We start from the raw sequence: 22275 nt of genomic DNA, 5'->3' as shown, positions 1-22275 counted from the left end.
CTTGAGGATACAATTCACTTGCTCCTTGTTGAGAGCAGCATTGTGGATGAATTCTGAGAGGTTGAAGTCAAGACAGGTTCAGAATGGGTACCACAGAGCAGTGCATGGATCCAGTTTGTATGTCTTGGGTGCATGACCTCAGGTGAACTTGGTGAATGGCACTTTCACAGTTGGCTTTCCAGCATTTGGGTGGTATTTGACTTGGATATTTTCAACAATGTTGATATCAACCTTGGGTTCAGCAACTGCATAACATATTGGCATGGACAATATGTGATCACATATCAACATGCACCATTCAGTTCACCATTCACAACCACATCAGCACTGGCAGGCAGCTCAAGATCCATGACCATGGGCCAGAATGTTGCAGGCTCTGCTAACAATTGTGAGAGTCCAATTCAGAGAGTAGCAGGAAACTTACCTGGTGCTGGCTCTGCATGCATCTCAACAGTGGGCCCCTGTCACTGATCCACCAGTAAGAACACCTGCTCAAATCAATCCAGTGGTAAATCAGAAATAAAATCAACTGGTAAAATTCCTATGTATCTTCTCAATGAAGCAAGTCAAAGTGAGTGTGATCTTCATTCATTTTGTGAGCCTGCCTGATGCACAACTTGTGATGAGGTCCTATTCCAGTCAGCTTGAATGTTTTCCCACATGATTCACAGGTAGTAGTGTGCTTTTCCAGAGGCATACTACTGGTCAACAAAGGGAATGCATCCCATGAGAGTAAAGACAGTAAATACAATAAAGAAAGACAAGTGGACAGTGAAGCAAGATGCAGACAGTAGCAGGTCACTGTTGCAAAGGCACATTGCAATGGCATTGCCAGCATATTGCAACTCCACACTCTCACATGCAATCTTATTGTGAACTGATTATCACCATGTAAAAATCTGACATCATTGCAATGGACCAAATAATTTTCCAACAAAGGCCAAGTGATGAAAGGTGGAGGAGGTGTGGCTGGAAGTGGAGTGGAGGCAATGAGAGGAGGAAGAGGCTTGAAGGAGGAAAGTAGCAGAGGAAGAAGAAGCACAGAAGAAGCAGGTGGCAGAGGAGGTGGAACAGCAGAGGCAGAGGGCCTTGGAGGAGAGGGCTCAGACCAGGTGGGATGAGGCTGTGCAAAGGTGAGTGGTGGAGTTCTGCAAGTCAGGCAGAGTTGACTCATAGCTTCTTATTTTTATTTTTATTTAGGTTATGCAGCATAGTCTATGATGTGAACACCATGGTTACTGTGACAAGGAGGGCCCCATGCACCTGCTGTATAGTGGGTCAAATGGTGGGGCAGTGCAAGCCAGGGCCTGCATGCCCTGTCAAAATAAGAAAAAGGTATGTAGCTGGACAAAGGAGGATGTAGTGGCAGGGCCATTGCAGAAGAGAGCAGGGACAGGAAGCTCCCAAGGGGAGAAGAAGAAGGTACCATGAGGAAAAGGGAAGGCAAAGGTGATGGAGCCAGAGGAGGCAGATGATGAGCAGGAGGCAGGTGAAGAGGAGGAACCAGCAATGCCACACAAGGGTCCTCCAGGGGCAGAGGTCCACATGTGGTGGGCAGAGTGGGAGCAGGAGCTAACAAAGGTGCAAGTTCTCAGTGGATGGAGTAGTCACTGTATTGGTACCTAATGAAGTTATGAGTATCTATGCTATGTCAGTACCAAGTAGATGAATGTAAGTATAGGTATGCTCACCTCAGTGCACAAAGTAGTCACTGAGGTGGAAAAGAATGGTGTGGAAAATTTATAGTACCATAATTAGTAAGCTTAGTGACATTGGAATTTAATTCGGAGGGTCAGGGAGAAATTCCAAGCCCTCTGGGCAAAACTCTGAGAGGCTACTGTAACTCTGGAATGCATTCTCAATGTCAAGTCAGGGCCTACTCCAACCACTCCAATGCTAGATAAGGTCTGGGGAGAGGTTTGGAAGCAAGTCCAACACAAGAGAGCAGAACTCTGACTGGTGGAGTGTTGGCAGGAACAAAGTCTGCTGAGGTAAAGGTGGAGCAGAGTGAGGGCATTGGGTTCAGCTCATGTGCTACCCCCTTGCATGATCTCAGCCCTCATATTTCAGAGGGAGAGGACAGATGGATAGTCAGAGGTAACTCTGACAGACAGAAGACAGAGACAGAGGGAGTAGGACTAAGCTAAGTCAATATTCATACTGAAGAACAGCAGAGTACAATACATGCTTTTATACTACTACAGAGGTACAGTAATTGGAATCAGAACTGACATATGGAGACTCATAAAATTTCAAGTAAAACTTCCTAGATGACAAATGAAGGGTAGATGGAGGACATACAAATGGGTGACATAGAACATCCAAAGGAAGTCCAGGTGCTGGACCATGCAGTGCATGTGCTGCAGAGTACCTGACTGTGCACTGTCAGGGAGAAGTCTGAAGGGCAGTCACATGACTCCTCAGAGAGCAGTCCACTTGGTCTGGTAGGAGAGCAGTACAAGTCCAACAGCAGTCAGAGTGGAGATGGTTCATAAATGACAGAAGGTGGGCAGAGTTGGTGTGGAGTGAGTGAGGACCTAGAATGAATGCACAGTCACAACAGTGCCCCCCCCCTGTAGGGCCTGAACCCCTGAAGGCCACTTGTTTGGAACAAGATCAACATGAGTTGATCATTTTGAAACTGTTTTGATGCCTTGAGGACAACAGTTTGGCCATGGTGGAGCTCTGTCAGAGTCTGAAGAGCCACTTAAAAACACACATTAGGGTACTGAACCTTCATCCCTTCCCCCATCATCATGTCTTCCCAGCACCAGAGAAAAATCCCCCAACCAACCCCTGGCCATCTCTGTGACTATTCCCAAGTTGCAGATGAGGAACTGGTCATCCTCACCAATGACTCCACTGACACTGAGTGGGAGAAGTCCATGGAGAAGGCATGCTGATGAGAGGAGACTGAGCAGAGAGAGAGAGTGTGCAAGGCAGAGCACAAGGCTAAGCACAAGGAGGCCAAGAGGAGAAGGTGGAGGAGGAGCAGTTGGAGGCAGAGTGGAGGAAGAGAGCAGAGGAGGAGGAGGAGGCTCGAAGGAAGAAGGTGGCAGAGGCAGAGGGCCTCTGAGGAGAGGGCTCAGGCCAGGTAGGACAAGGCTGCACAGAGGTGAGTGGTGGAGTACTGCAAGTCAGGCAGAACTGACTCATAGTTCTCTTTTCATAGGTTATGTGGCACTGTCTACAATGTGAACACCATGCAGAGGGTCCCTGGGACCTCTGTGGTGGCTGTTGTGCCCAGGAGGCCCTCATGCACCTGCTGTATAGCAGGTCAAATGGCAGGGCAGTGCAAGCCAGGTCAGGGCAAGCCCAGGGCCTGCATGCCCTGCTGTAACAAACAGAAGGTTTGTAGTTGGACAAGGGAGGACATGGTGGCAGGGCCATCATGGAAAAGAGTGGGAACAGGGAGCTCCCAAGGGGAGAAGAAGAAGAAGCCACAAGGGAAAGGGAAGGCAAGGGTGACAGAGATGGAAGAGGCAGATGATGAGCAGGAGGCAGGCAGAGAAGAAGATGACCTGTGACCCTGCTCAAGGGTCCTTCAGGTGCAAGATTCCACACATGGTGGATGGAGTGGGAGCAGGAGCAGCAGCTGCAAGCCATGGAGAGGCAGGCCAAAGTGCACAAGACTGCTGTGCTAGCCTTTGAGAGGATGGCAGAGGCAGCAGATGGTGGCAGCCACAGAGTGGACAGCTGATGAGTGGGGGCTGTACCACACCTGGGCAGAGTGGGCAGAGATGAGGAGGAGGGAGGATGCTCACAAGGCCAGGGTGGCTGAGCTTGAGTGCACAGGAGGCAGTTGGAAGAGGCCTCAGTTGGAGGCAGCACAGGACCAGCACAAGGAAGCAGATGAAGGTGCAGAAGGGGATAATGAAGAAGAGGACAAAGTTGGAGGAGAGCAGGAAGGTGGAGAAGAACAGGAGGGTGGTGGAGAAACAAGCAATGGAAGAGTAGTGTGGTTTTTTTTTTTTTTGTCTGTTTTTAGTTTTGTATTTCTGTACTACTATGATTTATTAGACTTGTGACCTTTACTTTGTGACTCTGAGAAGTGAGGCAGACAAGTGGAGAAAATTCTAAGGTACTTAAGGTAACTCAGTAAGGGCAGAGTTGGCCCATGGAGGAAGGTTATGTGGGCAGAGTATTATGGTGGAGGTTGATATGGGCCAGGTTTGTGTGGATAGCATCTGTGGAAAGCAGAGACTATGTTGGAAGCATGATCTAGCTCAGTTGCAAGCAACCAAGAGGTTTCTTCATTGGTGTTCTCATAACCAGCCCAGCAGACTAAATACAAGAGCTGGCAGTGGCAGTGACAGTGGTCCACCTTAGAGTTGAGTATCTCTGATACTTTGTACTCAAGGTCACCATCAACATCCACTGGCAGAGGCAGGGGTTGTTGTCAGTTTGGGAAAGGGTTAGCTGCTGCAGCTTTCAGTTGTGAGACATGGAAGACTGGATGTACTGCATGCATAGAGTCAGGGAGCTTAAGGGTGACAGAGTGCATACCTGGCCTGGCCAAGATGGTGAATGGACCTAAGTACTTTTTGGAGAGTTCCAAAGGATGAGTGGAACAGAAGTACTTGGCTTTGACATAGGCCTGTTCTCCAACCTTGAACTCAGGCAGAGGTATGTGTTTGGCATCTGCTGGACCCTGATAGCACTGCTGAGCAGCAGACATTTCAGAGTGGAGGAAGTCATGAAGGGTGGAGAGCTCAATGACATACTTGTGAGCCCCTGGAGAGGTGAAGTCTTGGTCAGGGACCACAGACAGGTTTGGATGATATCCCTTGTTAATGAAGAAGGGAGAAACTCCAGTTATTGCACTTGGTGCATTGTTGAAAGTGAACTCTGCTAGAGGTAACAGCTCAGCCCAATTGTCTTGTTGGTAGTTACAGTAGACATGAAGGTACTGCTTGAGGGTCTGGTTCATTCACTCAGTCTGGCCATCACCTTCTGGGTGGTAACCTGAAGTGAAGTGAAGACACATATCAAGGGCCTTTCCTAGAGAGTGGAAGAAGTGTGAGATGAACTCAGGACCTCTGTCAGAGGTGACATTAGCTGGTACCCCATGCTTGGAGAAGACATGGGTAAGGAAGAGCTTAGCAAGTTCAGTGGAGGTGACAGAGTCATGAGTGGGGATGAACACCACTTGCTTTGAGAGGTGGTCCACTACTATGAGGATGGCAGAGTAACCATCAGAGTTGGGGAGGTGTTCAATGAAGTCCATGGAGATGGAGTTCCAAGGTCTCTCTGGGATGGGGAGTTGCTTCAGTAGACCATAGGGGCAGTGACACAGAGTTCTGCTCCATCCACAGGCAGTGCAGGACCTGACATATTCTTTCACATCAGAGTGGAGGTTAGGCCACACATAGTCTCTGCAGACAAGTTCTAAGGTGTGGTTTTTCCTGAAATGGCCTGATAGAGGATGGTCATGCCTAAGCTGAAGCACTCAAAGGCAGGGATCATCAATGTTGGGGACAAAGATGCAACTGTCAGTGTCATGAATTTGTTCAGTACCATTATGATGCTGGCAACCTTGAATGACATGTCATCACATTATAATGTACATTACAATACCATTCTGATGGAATCTAATAGAATAACTGTACCTTACCTATCATTTCAATAAGCCATGTGACATTGCGATAATCTTTGATAATCAGAAGGTATTGTAAGGATAGTCCTAATGACTCTGCATCTATAATATATGTAAGTGAAGTGGCATTCCAAGCTGATTGTTATCCCTTCACCATCATGCACTGCCATCCTTGCCCTTCAAGGTGTGTATCACTTCAATCCATTGCAGAACCCACTAACTTCCCACTATCACTTGCTATTAACCTGACATAATTGACAGACTACTGCTACCATGGGGCCATCTCAAAGGGCCCACTCAAAGTACAAATATTCTGAAAAGACTCTAGCAGGTCAGATATGTGAATATTGCAACAAGACATTCAAGCCACACAGTTTCAAGAGGCATGAAGCGAGCTGCAGGAAACAAACTGCAGCCAAGAAAGAACACAAATGATATGGCCAAGTTTTGGAATGGTTTGAAAAAGGTGAGCATTGTTCTACATCACCTGTCCTAAGTACCACTTCCCAACAGCTGCACCTGAGTCAGCACAATGCCACACAATGAAGAAAATGTGTAATGCTCAGGTTCTGCCCACCAAAAATGTGGAACCTGACATGTTACATTCCCCTTCCAGTTTTGTTGCTGTTCCCAATGGCAATGAGGTTGGCCCATCTATATACTCATTTGATCATGAAAGTAAGGCTTCCCTTCCCCTTCTTCTGCCAAATACACAACTGGCTTAGGAAATCCCATTGTTGATGCCCCACTGCATGAGTTTGTGGAACACAAATACCCTGCCAGTGCACATGAGAATGAACCTCTCAGAAGTCCAGGTGTGATCCTCAATTTAGTTTTTTCTATTTGATGATTACAAGTATGCCTCTTTAGCATTATCAGATGCTACAATGGGCACAAGATCATCAACTACTTCTCAATCCCAGCCATCACTGCCCCTGGCTATCACAGCAAGGTATAGAATTCAAAACTGAGTTTCATCCACAGCAGCAACCAGCCTCCACTTTGTCAAAGTTTTGATGAGTTCCAAAGGTGCTCAATGACAGTTTGATCCTCCAATGGATGACACTCCCTACTGACCATTCTGTGGTGTTGGCAACTTTGAGTTTATGGAGATTGCCCTGGAAAGCAAGCCTAAATCAGAAGCAAGTTGACACTTTGTTAGATCTCATCAGCTGTGTTGCAAAAGGGGCCACTTGGGTGACTCTCAAGAATGACATCAAGTTTTGCAAAGCCTGTGATGCTGCAGCAGCAGAGCTCACACCAGTATGTTAGTACCATGTTCAGTTTACTAACTTCACTGTAACTGCTCCATCATACCCACAGTTCTCCAAACATACAGTCATTGTGGCATATAAGAAGGAAGTGTGGACATATGAGGTACATACACAACCCATCTGGGAATGGGCACTTGACATTTTGGCTCTGCACTTCATTTGGGATGCACAATGCTTGTTCAAGCATGATGGACATGGATTTGAACACTTCTATGATGAGCCCTGGACAGGTGACAGCTGGTGGGACATTCAAGTGCATACTTGTCATTGACTTGTTAGGTAGCAGTAATTTGATGTAACTACCAGTCCTCCTTGCCTGAAGTTCCAAATGCTGTACCATTTGCCTTTATTATTTACACCAACAAAACCAAATTATCATTGTTTGGCACTGCAAAGGGCTATCCTGTTGTGGTCCATTGTGCAAACCTCCTGGTAGAGATACAGAATAGCCATGCAATTGGGGGAGGCTGCATCATTGGATGGTTACCAGTCATACATCATCCCATTGCCCTGAAGTTCATGCCTGTTATAAACAGATATTTCCTTTGCATGCAGGTCCCCTGAGGACACTGAAGAAGAGGGCAAATTAGGATACACAACTCTCAAGCAGCATTGTTTGGCATGAATCATTTTCTAGACTTCTCAGTGACATTATGCAGCACTCAAAAACTGGGTATATCCATATGTTGTGCCATGACCAAGTAACCTGTTGGTTGTTTCCTGTCATATCGATATTGTCTGTGGATTACAAGGAACAGTAAGCTTTCATTTGTCCTGGCCCTTGCTCAAGACTCAAACACAATGCAGGTGTATGTTGTCACTTATCTGTGGCGACACCAACAAATGCCCATGCCCAGTGTGTCTCACTCCATTAGAGGAGCTTCACAATATTTCCAAAACATATCTGCTTCATTCCATGGATGAGGCACAGTGTGCTGTGTGCATTTACAGACACAGCCACACTGAGGGTGAAAAGGTGCTTAAGGCACTTGGGTTGTGGCCTGTCAATGTAAGTTTGTGATTCTTGTCCTTATTCCAGCATTGTACCTACATTAATTTAAATGACAGAATGTTTTCTGGCTCATCTGCAATTCTGACCTTTATGGCACACTCAGCTTTGACTGCCTACATTTTCTACATGGTGGTCTTTGGGGAAAGCACATACTATGGGACATCTTGAGAATTCTGAACATCCTTGGGCACAATGCTGAAACCAATGTCAAGAACTAGTGAGTCTTCCTTCTGATACTTTGTGCCATCACTTCCTGGGCTTTCCATAGTGTTTCCAACTTCCCCTGATGGTGGCTCCTCTTTCACTTCAAGAATGTCATCAATGTAACATTTTCAGATGGAAACAAGATGCATGATCTGGCTACTGAATGAACAATAGAAATTATAGATGAAGAGTTGCTGAAATTCAACAATGAATTGAAGGTATGTTGACTTTCTTCCATTGGCTCTGGATCACATGTTGACCTACACTAACTTCATCCCCAGGCATATGTTGAATGTGTAAATAAATCTGGGTTAGAAGGGCTGCAGGTGGACTGGGACTTTCCAAAGCTGCACCTTTGGAAACATGTAGCATGTGATATCCAGATGAAGGGTGCCACCAGGAACTACAGCATGTGCCCAAATGAGAGTATGCATGGCCCTATCAAGGAGCCATACAAGCATTGATCAAATGGCAGGGACTTCACTGATTGGGTATTGTTATTCATTTCACTTGTTTGTTTGATGTTGCAACTCTGTTTTATATTCTGCAGATCCTACATGTGGACGAACATAAGCTTGCTGCCAAGCTGCTCAGAATGTGTGTCAATAGCTACAAAAACTGGACCCAAATGCAAGGTGAACCTGCAGGCACCAAAGGTGAATGCAACAATGATCAATCTGGATTGTTCATGGCATTTGATCATGTCTATCTCGGTTCCTCTTCCAAACTGTCTACTGTACAGGACATTGAGGCCAGTTGCAGTGTCTCTGACACTGCCTTTGTTGGTTTTTGCAAGAAACTGTTGGGTTTTTGTAACCAGTGCCTCCCTCAATATGGCTATCAAGTTGATAAGTGGATTGCTATCCCTGCTCACTTTGAGGCAAGTGACCTTCTTATGAACTTCTTTAAACTAATGCCTGGCTTGTAGATAACAGAATACAGATACCTTGAAGTGAACTACAAGTCATCTATTGATTGGAAAGTTGTTACTGACCATCTGCAATGCAATCCATCATTCTATGGGCAGCCTTGGTATGATTGTGCTCTCATTCAACTCACAGAGACAGACACTGCATTTGTACACCTCATTTCTATCTTTACCTGCAATGTCCCAGGTGTTGGCTCTATTAGTCTCGCATTCATACAGCTGCTGATGGCAAAAGTTGGTGGCACCTGTCAAATTGACATCGATCTCTGGCTTATCCATGTCAAGGCTGCTCCTTGCAACAATCCCATATTCATTCCCATTCAATCCATTCTTTGTGGTGCAGTGGTAGCTCCTGACCCTTCATGCCCCAGTGAGTTTTTTGTCATCAATCATATTGATGGAGATATGTTTCTTCACATGAAATCTTGAAAATAGTTGCTGAATTGTGAGGATATTACAGACTCAATTCTGCTTCCTATTTGCTCTGAGCCTTTACTGCATGTAAACACATTCATTATGATGTACTGATACAATGGCATTGTCATTGTGCAGTTATCTGATATAAAGCTAAGTGTTTCCCCACCCCATAGCATTGACAGTTATCTCATAGGACACACTGAATGTTCAAGTACTGCTTGCACTAATTTACATGTGTATTCTATCCATGCAGCACACAATGAGTGTTTTTACAGCACACAACACATTGAAATGGTGTGGCAATCACACTAGTGACTCACTCTTGCAGCTTGGTTTTAGTTCTGGAATCAGACAGTGATGGGCATGATGCTTATAAAAGAGGTGAGATTCACATCTCGAACCTGGTGCCACATCCCTCTCAACCTCCCTGTCTTCACAACATTCCAGTGCCTTTTATTGTCATTCTCTTCCATCTGCTTTGCAAACACATCCCCCATGCCCCAGCTGAGTGATGATGATTTCTTCTCAAATGAGGAGATTAATATTGATAGAGAAGACAATGACTCTGACAATGATTCCTTGGAGACTGACAGCTCTGAAGCCAGTGACTTTGAACAGATGTGAAGGGTTTTACATGATCCAGGGCTAACTGCTGAAGTCCATGAGCTGCAAAAGGTGAGCATCAACTTGGTTCTTTCTTCACTCATGACTGACACTGCTTCACTCCATTTCTTATTAGGCCCTTGTGATTGCTCAGAAAGCTTACACTGAGACACATGTTGAGCTATGTGGTGTACAAAAGGAGCTCCATAGTCTGTCTTCAACTCTTTCCACTCACAAGCACAATCATATTCTGAACAAGACTTCGGAAAGCCTGAGTATTGATGCCAGTATCTCTAAGGAAGTGAAGAAGTACACCCTTCTTCACAACTTCTGGGTCCCAGATAGCCTTTTTCCACCAACACCAAAGCTGGATGTTGATCCACACAGCCCAACTCACTGGACATCACCTGAGGCCAAACTTGATGGTGCAGTAGTGGAACTCTACAGCATAGTCCCCAGCTCTCTCCATAAGCACATGGAGACCTATAAGCAGTTTGGATCTATCGTAAGTGCTTTCATGCTTCGACTAGCATTCAGCTCAGTTGATGATCTTAGTTTATGAGTGCTCTCAGTCAAGAATGGTCCAACATCCTGAGGGCTATTAAAGACTGTGCTGGCATTGTTTTTGTGCCATATGGGCTTGACCCCACCTGCCTTTCCAGCCATCCTTCAGGAAGGAAGGAAGATCCCAAGCTTCAGGTTCTACTGAAGAAAGATGGCATTGGTGAATACATGCCTCTTGCTCCAATTCTTTTCAAAAAGCATGACAACATGGTTGCTAGCAAGTTTCTCATGAGTCCAGCTATCACCCTTGTATGTGCATTGTTATCTTGTGTGTGTGATATGATGGCTGATCTTCACTTCAGATAATTTGTGCCCTCATCAATAGCAAAGTGAGTCTCACCGACCACAAACAAGGATGGCCAAAAGCGAGGGGTCAGTGTATAGGTATAAACAGTGCTGCTAGTGGTTTGATATCCAGTGCAGCAACTTTGGTATTTATTTTATATATTTGCACAGAGGTACTCAGTGCTGATGACTACTACAGTCTCGTTTTCTAGTGTCTCCAGATTTAGAGCTCTCTTCCATCAGTGGGGAGACTCGCATTCTGTACAGCTCTGACTACAACTTCTATGTTGAAAAGCTTTCGAAGAAAAGCAATTGGGCTCTCCACATTTTTGATCATGTGAATCATGAGGTGTTTGGTAAAGACTCACAGTTGAAGAATGCATCATTAGTTCCTCCAGTTCTTCCAACTGCCCAGCCATGTACTTGGGAAGATGAGATGTTGTCTGAAATCAAGAATCCTACACCTCATGTCACAGCTCCTGCCTCTCCCACTGTCAACACATTTGTCAATCCTGCATTCCTGAATTCTCCTTCTGCTTTGCTGCAGGGCTTTGACATGGCTACCCACTCATCCTCATCCACTTCTAGCTGTCATGGAAACACACACTCTGTTTCCATGGTTTCTCAGCTACAACTTGAGGTTGGTCAGTTAAGTGTAAGTGGCACCTGCACTACACCTCCACTGTCTTTGGCTTCAAGTCAATGAACCACAGCACCTACTTCTTGCAGAAAGATCACCCCTGCACCTGCCCAACAATGAGAATCCTCACATGCTGTCAAGGACGAAAACAATTGTTGACCTGCCTGAACCCCCAAAGCACACAACATGTAACACTACCCATGCCAGAAAGGTCTCAAAGACCAAGAAATAATGTCAACACTTATGATCTGCATGCTAGGTATGCTCACCACTGAACTTATGTCAAAAATGAAATATGCTCGTGTTGTGTCGATATTCAGTATCTGGATCCTGACTTTATGACCACCTGCCTTTGTGTTCCCCCCATCTCTTTGTTTTTCATTGTCACCTGGATCATTGTGGGCGCAGTTGTACTCTCCATGATCTCCCTTCCTTTCCTTACTTGCTTTCTGTACCCAGCTGACTCTCTGCAACTTTCTGCACTGCACATGATTTGTTCCACAGTCCCACTATACATGCTTTCACCCAAGGGGGGACCCCCTCATCTTCCCACTCTCTGGTCCTGCTGGCTACTGTATAATGCTGGTACTCAGTCTTCTCAGTCATGTACTTCCCCCTATCTTCCTACTCCAGCATTTGTTTCATCTCTTTTGCCCTCCCCACTTACTAAATCTGAGGACTGCTCATGATGTGCCTGCCCTGTTCCCCATGATCGCAAACTCCATGATGTACTACAGAGATCATTGTGTAAGACTGAGGTGAAGTTTAACCAATCTCTTGTGAACCCTGGGGAGATGTATGGAACTCCTGCCACACAATCTATTGGTGAACCAGCTACTCAGATGACTCTTAACACCTTCCACTATGCCAGTGTATCCCACCAATATCAAAACACCCTTGCATTCTGTGTACTTGGAGTGGGATATCACCCAGGACAGGATGTTGGCGAAGAATGTGTAGCAAGAGCTTGCTTGCACATTGCTTCAGACTGTCACTGCCACAGTTGAGACCCAGTATGACCCCCACCCTATGTCCACCATTATCAAAGAAGACTCCACTGCATGTTTGTCAAATCCTTCTTCACCATCCCAGACAAGGAAATCAGATTGCAAGCTCCACCTTCAGTCACCATGGCTCCTTCAACTGGTGCTTGATCATGCTAGAATGGTTGGTCAGAAACTAATTACTATGGCATATGTGGCCAGCTGCATCACTGAGAGCTTCAAGATGCATCTCTTCACTACCTGGGGCATGCCTGGTGTTCACCAAGTATTCTTGTTGGAGCATGACAAGATGTATGCCAATGATGAGGTGAGCATCAAGATGAGGAAAGAGTGGGCTTTGGAGACTGACAGTGTCAACTTGAAGGCAGCAATGTGCATTCCAGGTGTCAGCTTTAGTCCCACATACTCAAAAAACTGTGTTGAGAGCTTTGCCACACTTAGGGTTGAAGCCATGTGTGCAATGATCATGAAGGAACTGTGAGGAGCCTTTGAATTCAATGGTTCATATGTCAATTACCACCACCTGGCATTGCCCTGCAACCTCCTGACCCATCACAGAATGCTCATGGCAATCACCCATCACAGTATTAACTATCCTGATACTGGTGCCCCAATGTGTTGCTCGTTTGAGGAAATGGTGGAGATTCTGATGGAAGCTGCTGCCATTGGTGAAAATAATGATTGTCATGGTATCATGAAAGAGGTTATGTTCAGCCAGCTTGTGCCTATGGGTACAGGTGCCTTCAAAATCACACTGGATATCAACATACTTAAAGATGCCATTGTTGATCATTGTCTTCCAGTGCAAAATATTCTTACTGCTCACATGGACTGCAGTATGACACCAAGCCAAGTAGTGATGATGCTGTATGACATGAACTTCCCCACATGGTCAGAGAGTAACTTCAAGGGCAAGTCAGTGGCCCTCTCACCCCCTCCCATCAATGGTGGAGAAGATCCTGCCAACTTTTCATTCCTCAGATATGGGAAGAGTCCTTTGGGTGCAGGAGACATGTCACCTGCCAGCCCCCCTGGGTATAGTCTGAGCTCTCCCAATGCATACTCAACTACATTGCCTTATGTCCCTCAATCTCCATACAGTGGAACAACCCCACCATTTGGTACATTGGTACATGCAACATCCCCATTCTATGACAGAAGCCAAGGTCACTGACATACTTCCTGACATCACCTGCTCTCAATCTCATGTCTCCCTGTTATTCACCAACCAGTCCACAGTACAGTCCACAACTGCCTTCCTTCAGTCCCACATCTCCATGGTACTCACCAACTGGCCAATCCTTTGTCTCCAAGATGTAAGTCATGTTTATCTGTTAGTGAACAGGTCACTAACTTCATGCCAGATTCACCTAGTGCAACCTTTTATTTCTTTCCTACTCACTCTACTGATCATTCCTTTTCTCATTGCCTCCTTCCCAGCTTGTAAGTAATTTAACTCAGTCATATCTGTAGTTACGTCACTCACAGTTCTGCAGCCCCTGCACAAATGCCACCCTCATCTCCAAAATACTTACCCACATCACTGGTGTCATCCTCCTCACCCAAATATTCCAACTTCTTCAAGTTATTTTCTGGCCTGTGAGTTATTGAAAATGTTGACCTCAGTTCCACCAGTGTTGACTACTGATTCTTTCACAGCTCCTGCCCAGTGTAAGTGTCTTCTGTATATTAGCAAGGTCGCAGCAGTTTATTCCTAGCAGGTCCTGTTTCTCCTGCATATAGCCCAACATCTCCATAATGGTCACCTTTGAGGCCTGCCCAAAATGGTAAAACTCACCATGGGTGCTGATACAGTATGTCCCCATCATGGGGGTTGGGATTTTTCTTCTTTGTGCCTATGTCTCTTGCTGGATGTCTCCCCAGGTGACTGGCACGTATCTGCTAGTATGTTTTTGTAGTCATACACCGCATGTAGATTACTATACATCTTTATTATGCAAACTAGACAACAATAATGTTCATACTAAGTATTGAGCCAATTTGTCTGTCAATGTAAGGTATTGAAACCCAGCTGATGGGAATTATTATATAATCCAATGGACTGTAAATACATGGTGACTTCCTTGCTTCCACACCCTTACCATGACCATCGTCATGGGTATCATCTATACCACTGACTTGTCAGGCAGTTTCACCCATACCATTGCAGCAGTAAGTACCCATCACCATCATGCTGTCAAGTTATTATTATTAACTGGCCCTTGTTAAATGTTGACAGTTCCCCACTGCCCCCAATGACAAAATGGAATCACCACTGACACTGATGATGCTGCCAACTTCCTTTCCCTTCAATCATCCCCAGTATTCCTATACCCAGCCATTGTGCACACTTGTTGCATTGCCAACCAACCCCCCATGTGCTGGTCTGGGATTGCTATTTGTCTGACCTGCAGTGAGGTTTTGGCAGTGCAAGTATGTGGTCACTGCTGCTTTAGGTTACTGCAACTCACTGACTTGATGCCAATCAAACATGTCAGATTCCTCAAGTCCTACATGCTATGAACTACTTATTCCCTGATAGATACCCTGCACCTACTTGGAATTGCTGCATCATCATTTCATCCTCTTATATTAGCCTCAAGTTTAGGTACTATGACCTATATCCATGTGGTTAAGTACACTGTAGTCAATGCCATGCACACAGGTTTTTAAAAAAAAATGTCTTGGAGTTGCAATGAGAATGAAAGAATGAGAATGAGAAAAATGTTACATTGACCTGAGTCAACATTGGTAGAGTGGAAGGTAGCATCATAATGATAAATATGAAATTATAATGAGTGTTGACATGTTGGCAGGTGCCAGGTAGCCTGTCATAATCCCTTAGCATAGCTGCATACATTAAATAGCCTTTTAAGGGTGTTATAATGACAGTATGGCATATTGATGGTGACAGAGCTTGTCATAATGCCTTATGACACTCTCTCCTTAAATAGCCTTTTAAAGGAAATATAATGACTACATCAGGCAGTGATGATGAAACCCACCATCATTCTTATGTCATTATAACATCATCTTCATAAACTTTTCTGCCATTAGCATGCATTGGAAGGCAGGGTGGGAAAGTGGGACCTTAACTTACATTGTAATGTCTTGTGATGTGTGTGAAAAAGTTGGGACAAAGGCAGAGTAGACAATTGGAGTCCAGGGACCACTGAGGCTTAGTTGGAATTGGGAGATGGCTGGCAGAGACAGGGTCAGATGGTAGGGTGGAGATGATGTTGGAGTGCAAGCACTCAACATCAAAGACCATGGCAGCATGGAATACAGGTGCCATGAGGGTTGTGGTATGGAGGGATGATGTGAGTTGCTCCTGTGTAAACATAGGGCAGAGATTGTGAGGATTCACCTGTGCATAGTCCCTATCCCCCCCTTTCAGGTAGACATCCCAACATCATGTAAGTGTGTCAGGCTTGGCTCCTAGGCAGCCAGGTCAGAAGCAGATGGAAAGGTTAAACTTTGAAAGGTACTCCAGCCAGTGGGCCTGTCAATGAGTGAGAACCTTAGAGGTGGAAAAATATTCAAGGTTTTTGTGGTCTGTCACCACATTGACAGGTAAGGTGGAACCTTCTAGGTAATGCTGCCAATGGTGGAAGGCCTTGAAGATGGCCAACAGCTCCTTGTTGTGGGTATCATAGTTGAGTTCTGGCACAGTCATGGTGCAAGAGTAGAAAGTGACTGGGTGGAGTTCACCATTGGAGCAGGTGAGCAACAAAATGCCAGCAATGGCATAGTTAGAGGTGTCAGTTTCAACTGTCAGTGGAGTGTCAGGAACCCAGTGAGTGAGAACAGGAGTGGAGCTGAAGGCATCCTTCAGGTGGAAGAAGGCAGAGCAGCACTCCTCAGAAAAGTTCCAAGGAGCACCCTTTCACATGAGGCAAGTGAGTGGAATGACAATGTTGGAGTAGTTATTAATGAACCATCTGTAGAAGTTTGCAAAACCAAGGAAGGACTGGATGTCTCATACCTTCCACAGCTCAGGCCAGTTGCAGACTGCCTGAACCTTCTCAGCAGACATGGTGAGACTGGAGGGAGAAAGAACATAGCCAAGGTACTCAATGGAGTCAGAGTGAAACTCACACTTCTCTGGCTTGGCATAGAGACCATGCTTTCAAAGGTGGTGGAGTACCTCTCTTATGTGTTTGTGGCACAACTCCATGTCCTGCAAATAAATTAGGATGTCATTGAGGTATACCATGACAGACATCGAGCATGTCTGCAAAGATGCTATTAACAAATTGCTGGAAAGCTGCAGGCACATTAGTCAGACTGAATGGCATTACCTGCCACTTGTAAGAACCATAATGAGTGCAGAAAGCTGTTTTCCATTCATCTCCATCTGTGATGCAGACTAGATGATAGGCATGGCAGAGGTTGATCTTGGTGTAGACTTTAGTGCAGCTTGGAGAGTCAAGTAAGTCAGAGATGAGTGGCAGCAGATAGCAATCTTTCTTTGTGATTTTGTTGAGTCCTCAATAGTCTATGCAGAGGCAGAGTGAACCATCTTTCTTCTTCATGAAGAGGACAGGGGCACTGTGAGCAGAGGTGGACTGCTTGAGACTGTAGCCAAGATGCTCATCAATAAAGGTGTGGAGAGCTTCAAGCTCTGGCAGAGACAGAGAGTAGATCATGCTGATGGGCAGAGAAGCTCCTTCCTCAAGGTCAATCTTGAGATCAAATGAGCAGTGTGGCAGAAGTTCAGTAGCCTTGTCTTTGCTAAAGATGTCAGCAAACTCATGATACTCAGGAGGGACCAAGGAAAGGTCAGGAGGCAGAGAAGAAGCAGAGGATGCATGAAGCTTCACATCATCAGCAGAGAGCTGTAAGTGGAACTGTCTAGAGCCAGGGAGAGCACAGGCTCTGACATATGCAGCAGCATTGATGAGTGAGATGAGCAGAGTGGAGCATGGTGAGTCTGTCAGAGTTGCAGATGGAGCTGCAGATGGAGCAGAGGGTGTCAGATCCAGAGTGGAGGTCACAGTGGAAGGTGATGAAGGTGCCTGGGGTGTCAGCATTCCCTGTAATGATGGTTTGAACAATATACTGCCCAATACCCAGTCAATCAATGGATTGAAGCAGGTGAGCCAGTTGTGTCCTAATACCAGCGAACAAGAATCCAATGGAGTAACATAAAATGAAGCAGAGTTGACATTGCTGGAAGGAAAGTGGAGGGAAAGATCTACATCTTGGGAAATGACAGTATTTGTACTACCATCAAACAAGCAGAGTGGAATTGGTGGAGAAACAGAGGAAACAGGAATAGCATATTTTTTGATTATGGACAGGTCTATGAAACAATGAGAAGAGCTGGAGTTGATCAATGCAGAAACAGTATCAACAGAATAATCAAGAAGAGTTACAGATGGAAGTAAAGAATTGGGACTAGAGAGAGCAGATGCATTGAGTTGGATGTCTGGATGTGTGCAGTTTGGATCAACACTTCCTCCAAGCTGTGCAAGCTCCCTGGAGGAGTGGACTAATTTTTTGGCTCTGCCTTCTCCACAGGTGGAGGAGGCAGAGTTCCAGCCATAGCTGCATGGGAAGTAGACTTGGGGCAGTCCTTAGCAGAGTGGCCAGCCTTGCCACAGAAGAGGCAGAGGTTGTTTTTCATGCTGTGCTGGCATTCAGCAGAGGTGAGTTTGCCATCCTTGCCCAGAATATGGGTAATATTGGACTTGGACATGTCAGGCTTGGGCAGATCTGTCTGTTTGCCCTTGCCCTTGGCATCAGACTTTGGAGCAGAGGTGGAGGAGGATGATTCAGACTTGTTGTCAGAGCTGGAAGACTGTGACTTGTCAGTGGTGGACTTGGTGGTGCATGAAATTTCTGCTTTACATTTGATGTGGTCTGGAAGTCCGCTATAGAAGCAGTGGCAGAGTGTACTGACACCATAGTCCTTGACCTGTGAAGCCCAGCAATTGAACTCCATGATGTACTTGGTAATTCAAGAGCCATCCTTCATAGTAAGGTTCTGAAGTTGTTGGATGGCATCTGCTATGGCATCATGTGGACTGAAATTAGTTGTGAGCTCTTGCAAGAACTCATGATAGTTGTCCATCCAGAGCAGGTGGTCATAACTTTCAGGGTTTAGTAGGTCTGGCTTGAACCAAGCCAGAGCCATACCCTTCAAGTAGGACTGAGTGAAGGTTACCTTTGCTCTCTCAGAGTGGAATGCACAGGGGCAATCTTGGAAGTTCAACTCACACTGCATGAGGAACTCATGGAGTTTCTTTGGGTCAGAGCCATTGAAGGTGTCAGGCTTGCAGACTTTGGTTTTTGGAGTGGAGTCCCCAGTGCATGAACTAGACCATGCAAGCACATGGACAGCTCTAGCAAGAGCTATGAGGGGATCCTCTGGCAGCTCAGCTGGGTCTTTGGGGATATCCCTGTCACTGCTGCCCCCACTGTCAGGATCACCATCAGGATAATCAGGGTTGGGGTCAGGTCCATTGTCTCAGTTATGAGGAGATGGAGTATGGAAGGTTGTTGGGTGGAGGTTGGAGGGACCAGCTTGTGAAGCACTTTTGCCTTCTGTATGAGAGTGGCCCCCTAATGTGATATCAGTGTGCTTACTCAGTTTCTGACTCTATTTGACTCATTCTGTGAAATTTTGACTGTCTTTGACTCATTTATTGCCAATACTTACCAATCTTCTTTGCTTGCTTACTTTTCATTTCTTGCTTACTCATCATGATTACTCAGTCCTTACTCATTACTTACCAAGCATTTGTGCCTTGTTTGTCATAGGCTGTGCTCCCCCTACAGTATATAAACCCCCATGTACTTAGCTACAACCCAAGCAATCCATAAGCCATTCACTCAGCAGTCAGTTCAGCTCAGCTCAGCTCAGCTCAGCATAACTCATCATTGACAGTTGAGGCCCATTCAGAAGAGTTTATCTGTCTTCATTCATACTTGGTAGTTGAGGCTCCATGAAGGGGTCTATCTGCCTCCATTCTTTATCTGAAGCTTTATTCCCACTTAGTCAGCAGTCTTGCTTAGTCATCCTCCCACTCCTGCATAACTTGTCATTGACTTGTGCCAGGAGCACATTTTATCAAAGTCCATTATTCCCAAATACTTTTGGCTGACCACCTTCACTCTGTTCAGCATCCCCCATCCAGTCATCACTCACTTGTCTTCTCCTGCATAACTCATCATTGACTTGCACCAGGAGCACTCCACTTGAAGTCCCCACCCCACATTAGATTTCTTCTGCCCTCCAGGTTCCATGGAGGTAAACCACCACTTGCTCACATTTGTCTTTGGTGTTGGATTTGTTTGGTTTTCACCAGCTTTCCACACTTTGACTCACATCTGGAGCCCACTGCAAGGGGTGGTTATTCCTGGATCAAGACAAAACTTATTCACTCATCTCATTGAAACTTGTCTCTAAATTCCACTTGATATCTCATTACTATGTCATCCACCATCCCCACCATCTATCCTCCTACATCATCAGCAGTTCCAGTAGCTATGGCTGCTCCCCCTGCTTGCTCTGTCCTCATTATGCCCTTGCTTGGCATGAAGTCTGCCCCTGAACTCTTCCAAGGAGACAATACCCATGTTTGCTCCTTCTTGGACCACTATGAATGCCTCTGTGCCTACCACAATGTCACTTCTGACCAGGAAACAGTTGAGTCAATCCTCCAGTACTGCAATGCTCATGTTAGGGAGATTATCAAAGGAATGGCTCACTACTACACTCCTGATTGGGCTAACTTGAAGGCTGATCTCCTCAAGTATTTTGATGCTGATCTATCAAATGAAAGGTTCTTTGAAAGGCATCTCAAAAGCTTTGCTTTGGAGTCTAGGATGCAGCCCATCATGATTCTTCAAGACTTTAGGGCTTACAACCATGGCTTCATTCACATTGGAGGTTGGTTGAAGAATAAAGGAAGGATACAGTGAGGGACAAAGTGTTGCAATGTTTGTGAGGTGTGACTTGCTGCCAATGTAGCTCATGCTATTCTGCACAGATAATCATGATACCTATACCATTGGAAAGGGGTGACTCTAAGCTTTCCAGAGCACTAAGGTTCAATCCAAAAAAAGAAATACATGCCAAGATACACCCTATTCTGTCCAAAAAGTGCATTGCAATGCTTTTGTTCCTGACTGGTGAAATAGTGAAAAGTGACCTTTTGATGGGATTGAGAGCATGAAGGATGGGAAAATATGATTACATAATAAACCACATGATCTTCCAGATGATTTGTCAGCATGTAAACAATGACAAACATTGGACTTGTACCATCAACCCTCCCTCTTTTACCACAACTCATGAAATCATCTCTCTAGCTCACATGGTCATTTTTTCTCAAGGAATTCTTATCAAATACTGGTGGCCACCACAGTGCCATCAGTATAACATGCTCTCAGAACCATCAGTCCCTTAAAAAACCTGCTGTCAGTCATTCCCTGGACTGTTTCCCCCCCCATGCCTGATGTGTTCTGGGACTAATCAGTACTTGGAAGGCTGAGAATGTTATGGAGGTCAATCTGGCACTTCAGAATGTGATGGACAAACCAGTCCCCTCTCAACCAATGCATTTCTGGCACAGGGACAGTGGTATGGAAGTTGGGGTGAGACAAAACCCCCTCATGCTCTGAGCACCATAAGAGGGTTCACTAGATCTTGCTCTGATCTGAACTGTGGATGACTGGAGAAGGATTATTTGGTCATCCACAGTTCAGATCAGAGCAAGATCTAGTGAACCCTCTTATGGTGCTCAGAGCATGAGGGGGTTTTGTCTCACCCCAACTTCCATACCACTGTCCCTGTGCCAGAAATGCATTGGTTGAGAGGGGACTGGTTTGTCCATCACATTCTGAAGTGCCAGATTGACCTCCATAACATTCTCAGCCTTCCAAGTACTGATTAGTCCCAGAACACATCAGGCATGGGGGGGGAAACAGTCCAGGGAATGACTGACAGCAGGTTTTTTAAGGGACTGATGGTTCTGAGAGCATGTTATACTGATGGCACTGTGGTGGCCACCAGTATTTGATAAGAATTCCTTGAGAAAAAATGACCATGTGAGCTAGAGAGATGATTTCATGAGTTGTGGTAAAAGAGGGAGGGTTGATGGTACAAGTCCAATGTTTGTCATTGTTTACATGCTGACAAATCATCTGGAAGATCATGTGGTTTATTATGTAATCATATTTTCCCATCCTTCATGCTCTCAATCCCATCAAAAGGTCACTTTTCACTATTTCACCAGTCAGGAACAAAAGCATTGCAATGCACTTTTTGGACAGAATAGGGTGTATCTTGGCATGTATTTCTTTTTTTGGACTGAACCTTAGTGCTCTGGAAAGCTTAGAGTCACCCCTTTCCAATGGTATAGGTATCATGATTATCTGTGCAGAATAGCATGAGCTACATTGGCAGCAAGTCACACCTCACAAACAGTGCAACATTTTTGTCCCTCACTGTATCAGTTGATGAATACAATCACTACTTTTGGGCTGGTTTGTCTCCAGTCTTTCATGGTTTGGTTGAAACCCATCTCAGGTCAAAAGATCCCAACCTTGATATCAGCAGGCCACTCCCCTATGATGATGTATGCCAGTCTGCTGAAGAGGTCCTTCACCATGATCACTTTGATGCAGATGGCCTTGACTTCCTTGGCCCTCATGCTGTTCCTGCTCCTCAGGCCCAGCCTAATGCTTCTCATCACTCAGACAGAATAGATGCCAGTGTTTGCCCTCCACTCCCTTCCCA

The 22275-nt window shown here is 45.5% G+C and overlaps 3 protein-coding genes across 3 annotated transcripts; 2 read left to right on the top strand and 1 right to left on the bottom strand.

Annotated features, from left to right (window-relative positions):
* Positions 1 to 320: 320 nt before the first annotated feature.
* F5J12DRAFT_830406 (uncharacterized protein) lies at positions 321 to 853 on the bottom strand. The gene is made up of 3 exons (XM_051745702.1): positions 554 to 853; positions 425 to 492; positions 321 to 376 (listed from the first exon to the last, which is right to left on the bottom strand). The coding sequence occupies exon 1, from the start codon at positions 827 to 829 to the stop codon at positions 554 to 556; it is 276 nt and encodes a 91-aa protein (XP_051600328.1). The 5' UTR covers positions 830 to 853; the 3' UTR covers positions 321 to 376; positions 425 to 492.
* Positions 854 to 5754: 4901 nt separating this feature from the next.
* F5J12DRAFT_782731 (uncharacterized protein) lies at positions 5755 to 8169 on the top strand (the record flags this gene model as incomplete). The annotated part of the gene is made up of 13 exons (XM_051742752.1): positions 5755 to 5780; positions 5858 to 5898; positions 5971 to 6062; positions 6163 to 6274; positions 6322 to 6411; positions 6467 to 6548; positions 6769 to 6859; positions 6920 to 7123; positions 7177 to 7385; positions 7508 to 7627; positions 7822 to 7879; positions 7939 to 8099; positions 8151 to 8169. The coding sequence occupies 13 exons, from the start codon at positions 5755 to 5757 to the stop codon at positions 8167 to 8169; spliced, it is 1305 nt and encodes a 434-aa protein (XP_051600327.1).
* Positions 8170 to 12483: 4314 nt separating this feature from the next.
* On the top strand, positions 12484 to 13008 carry F5J12DRAFT_720626 (uncharacterized protein; the record flags this gene model as incomplete). The annotated part of the gene is made up of 1 exon (XM_051741250.1): positions 12484 to 13008. A coding segment is annotated over one exon (525 nt), but the record flags the coding sequence as incomplete, so codon positions are not given.
* Positions 13009 to 22275: the final 9267 nt, after the last annotated feature.

The sequence above is a fragment of the Pisolithus orientalis genome (assembly GCF_024613125.1).
Source record: "Pisolithus orientalis strain OTSU chromosome Unknown F5J12scaffold_13, whole genome shotgun sequence".
NCBI lineage: Eukaryota > Fungi > Basidiomycota > Agaricomycetes > Boletales > Pisolithaceae > Pisolithus > Pisolithus orientalis.
The sequence above is the reverse complement of the archived record's forward strand: the minus strand, read 5'-3'. Positions and strand labels throughout refer to the sequence as shown.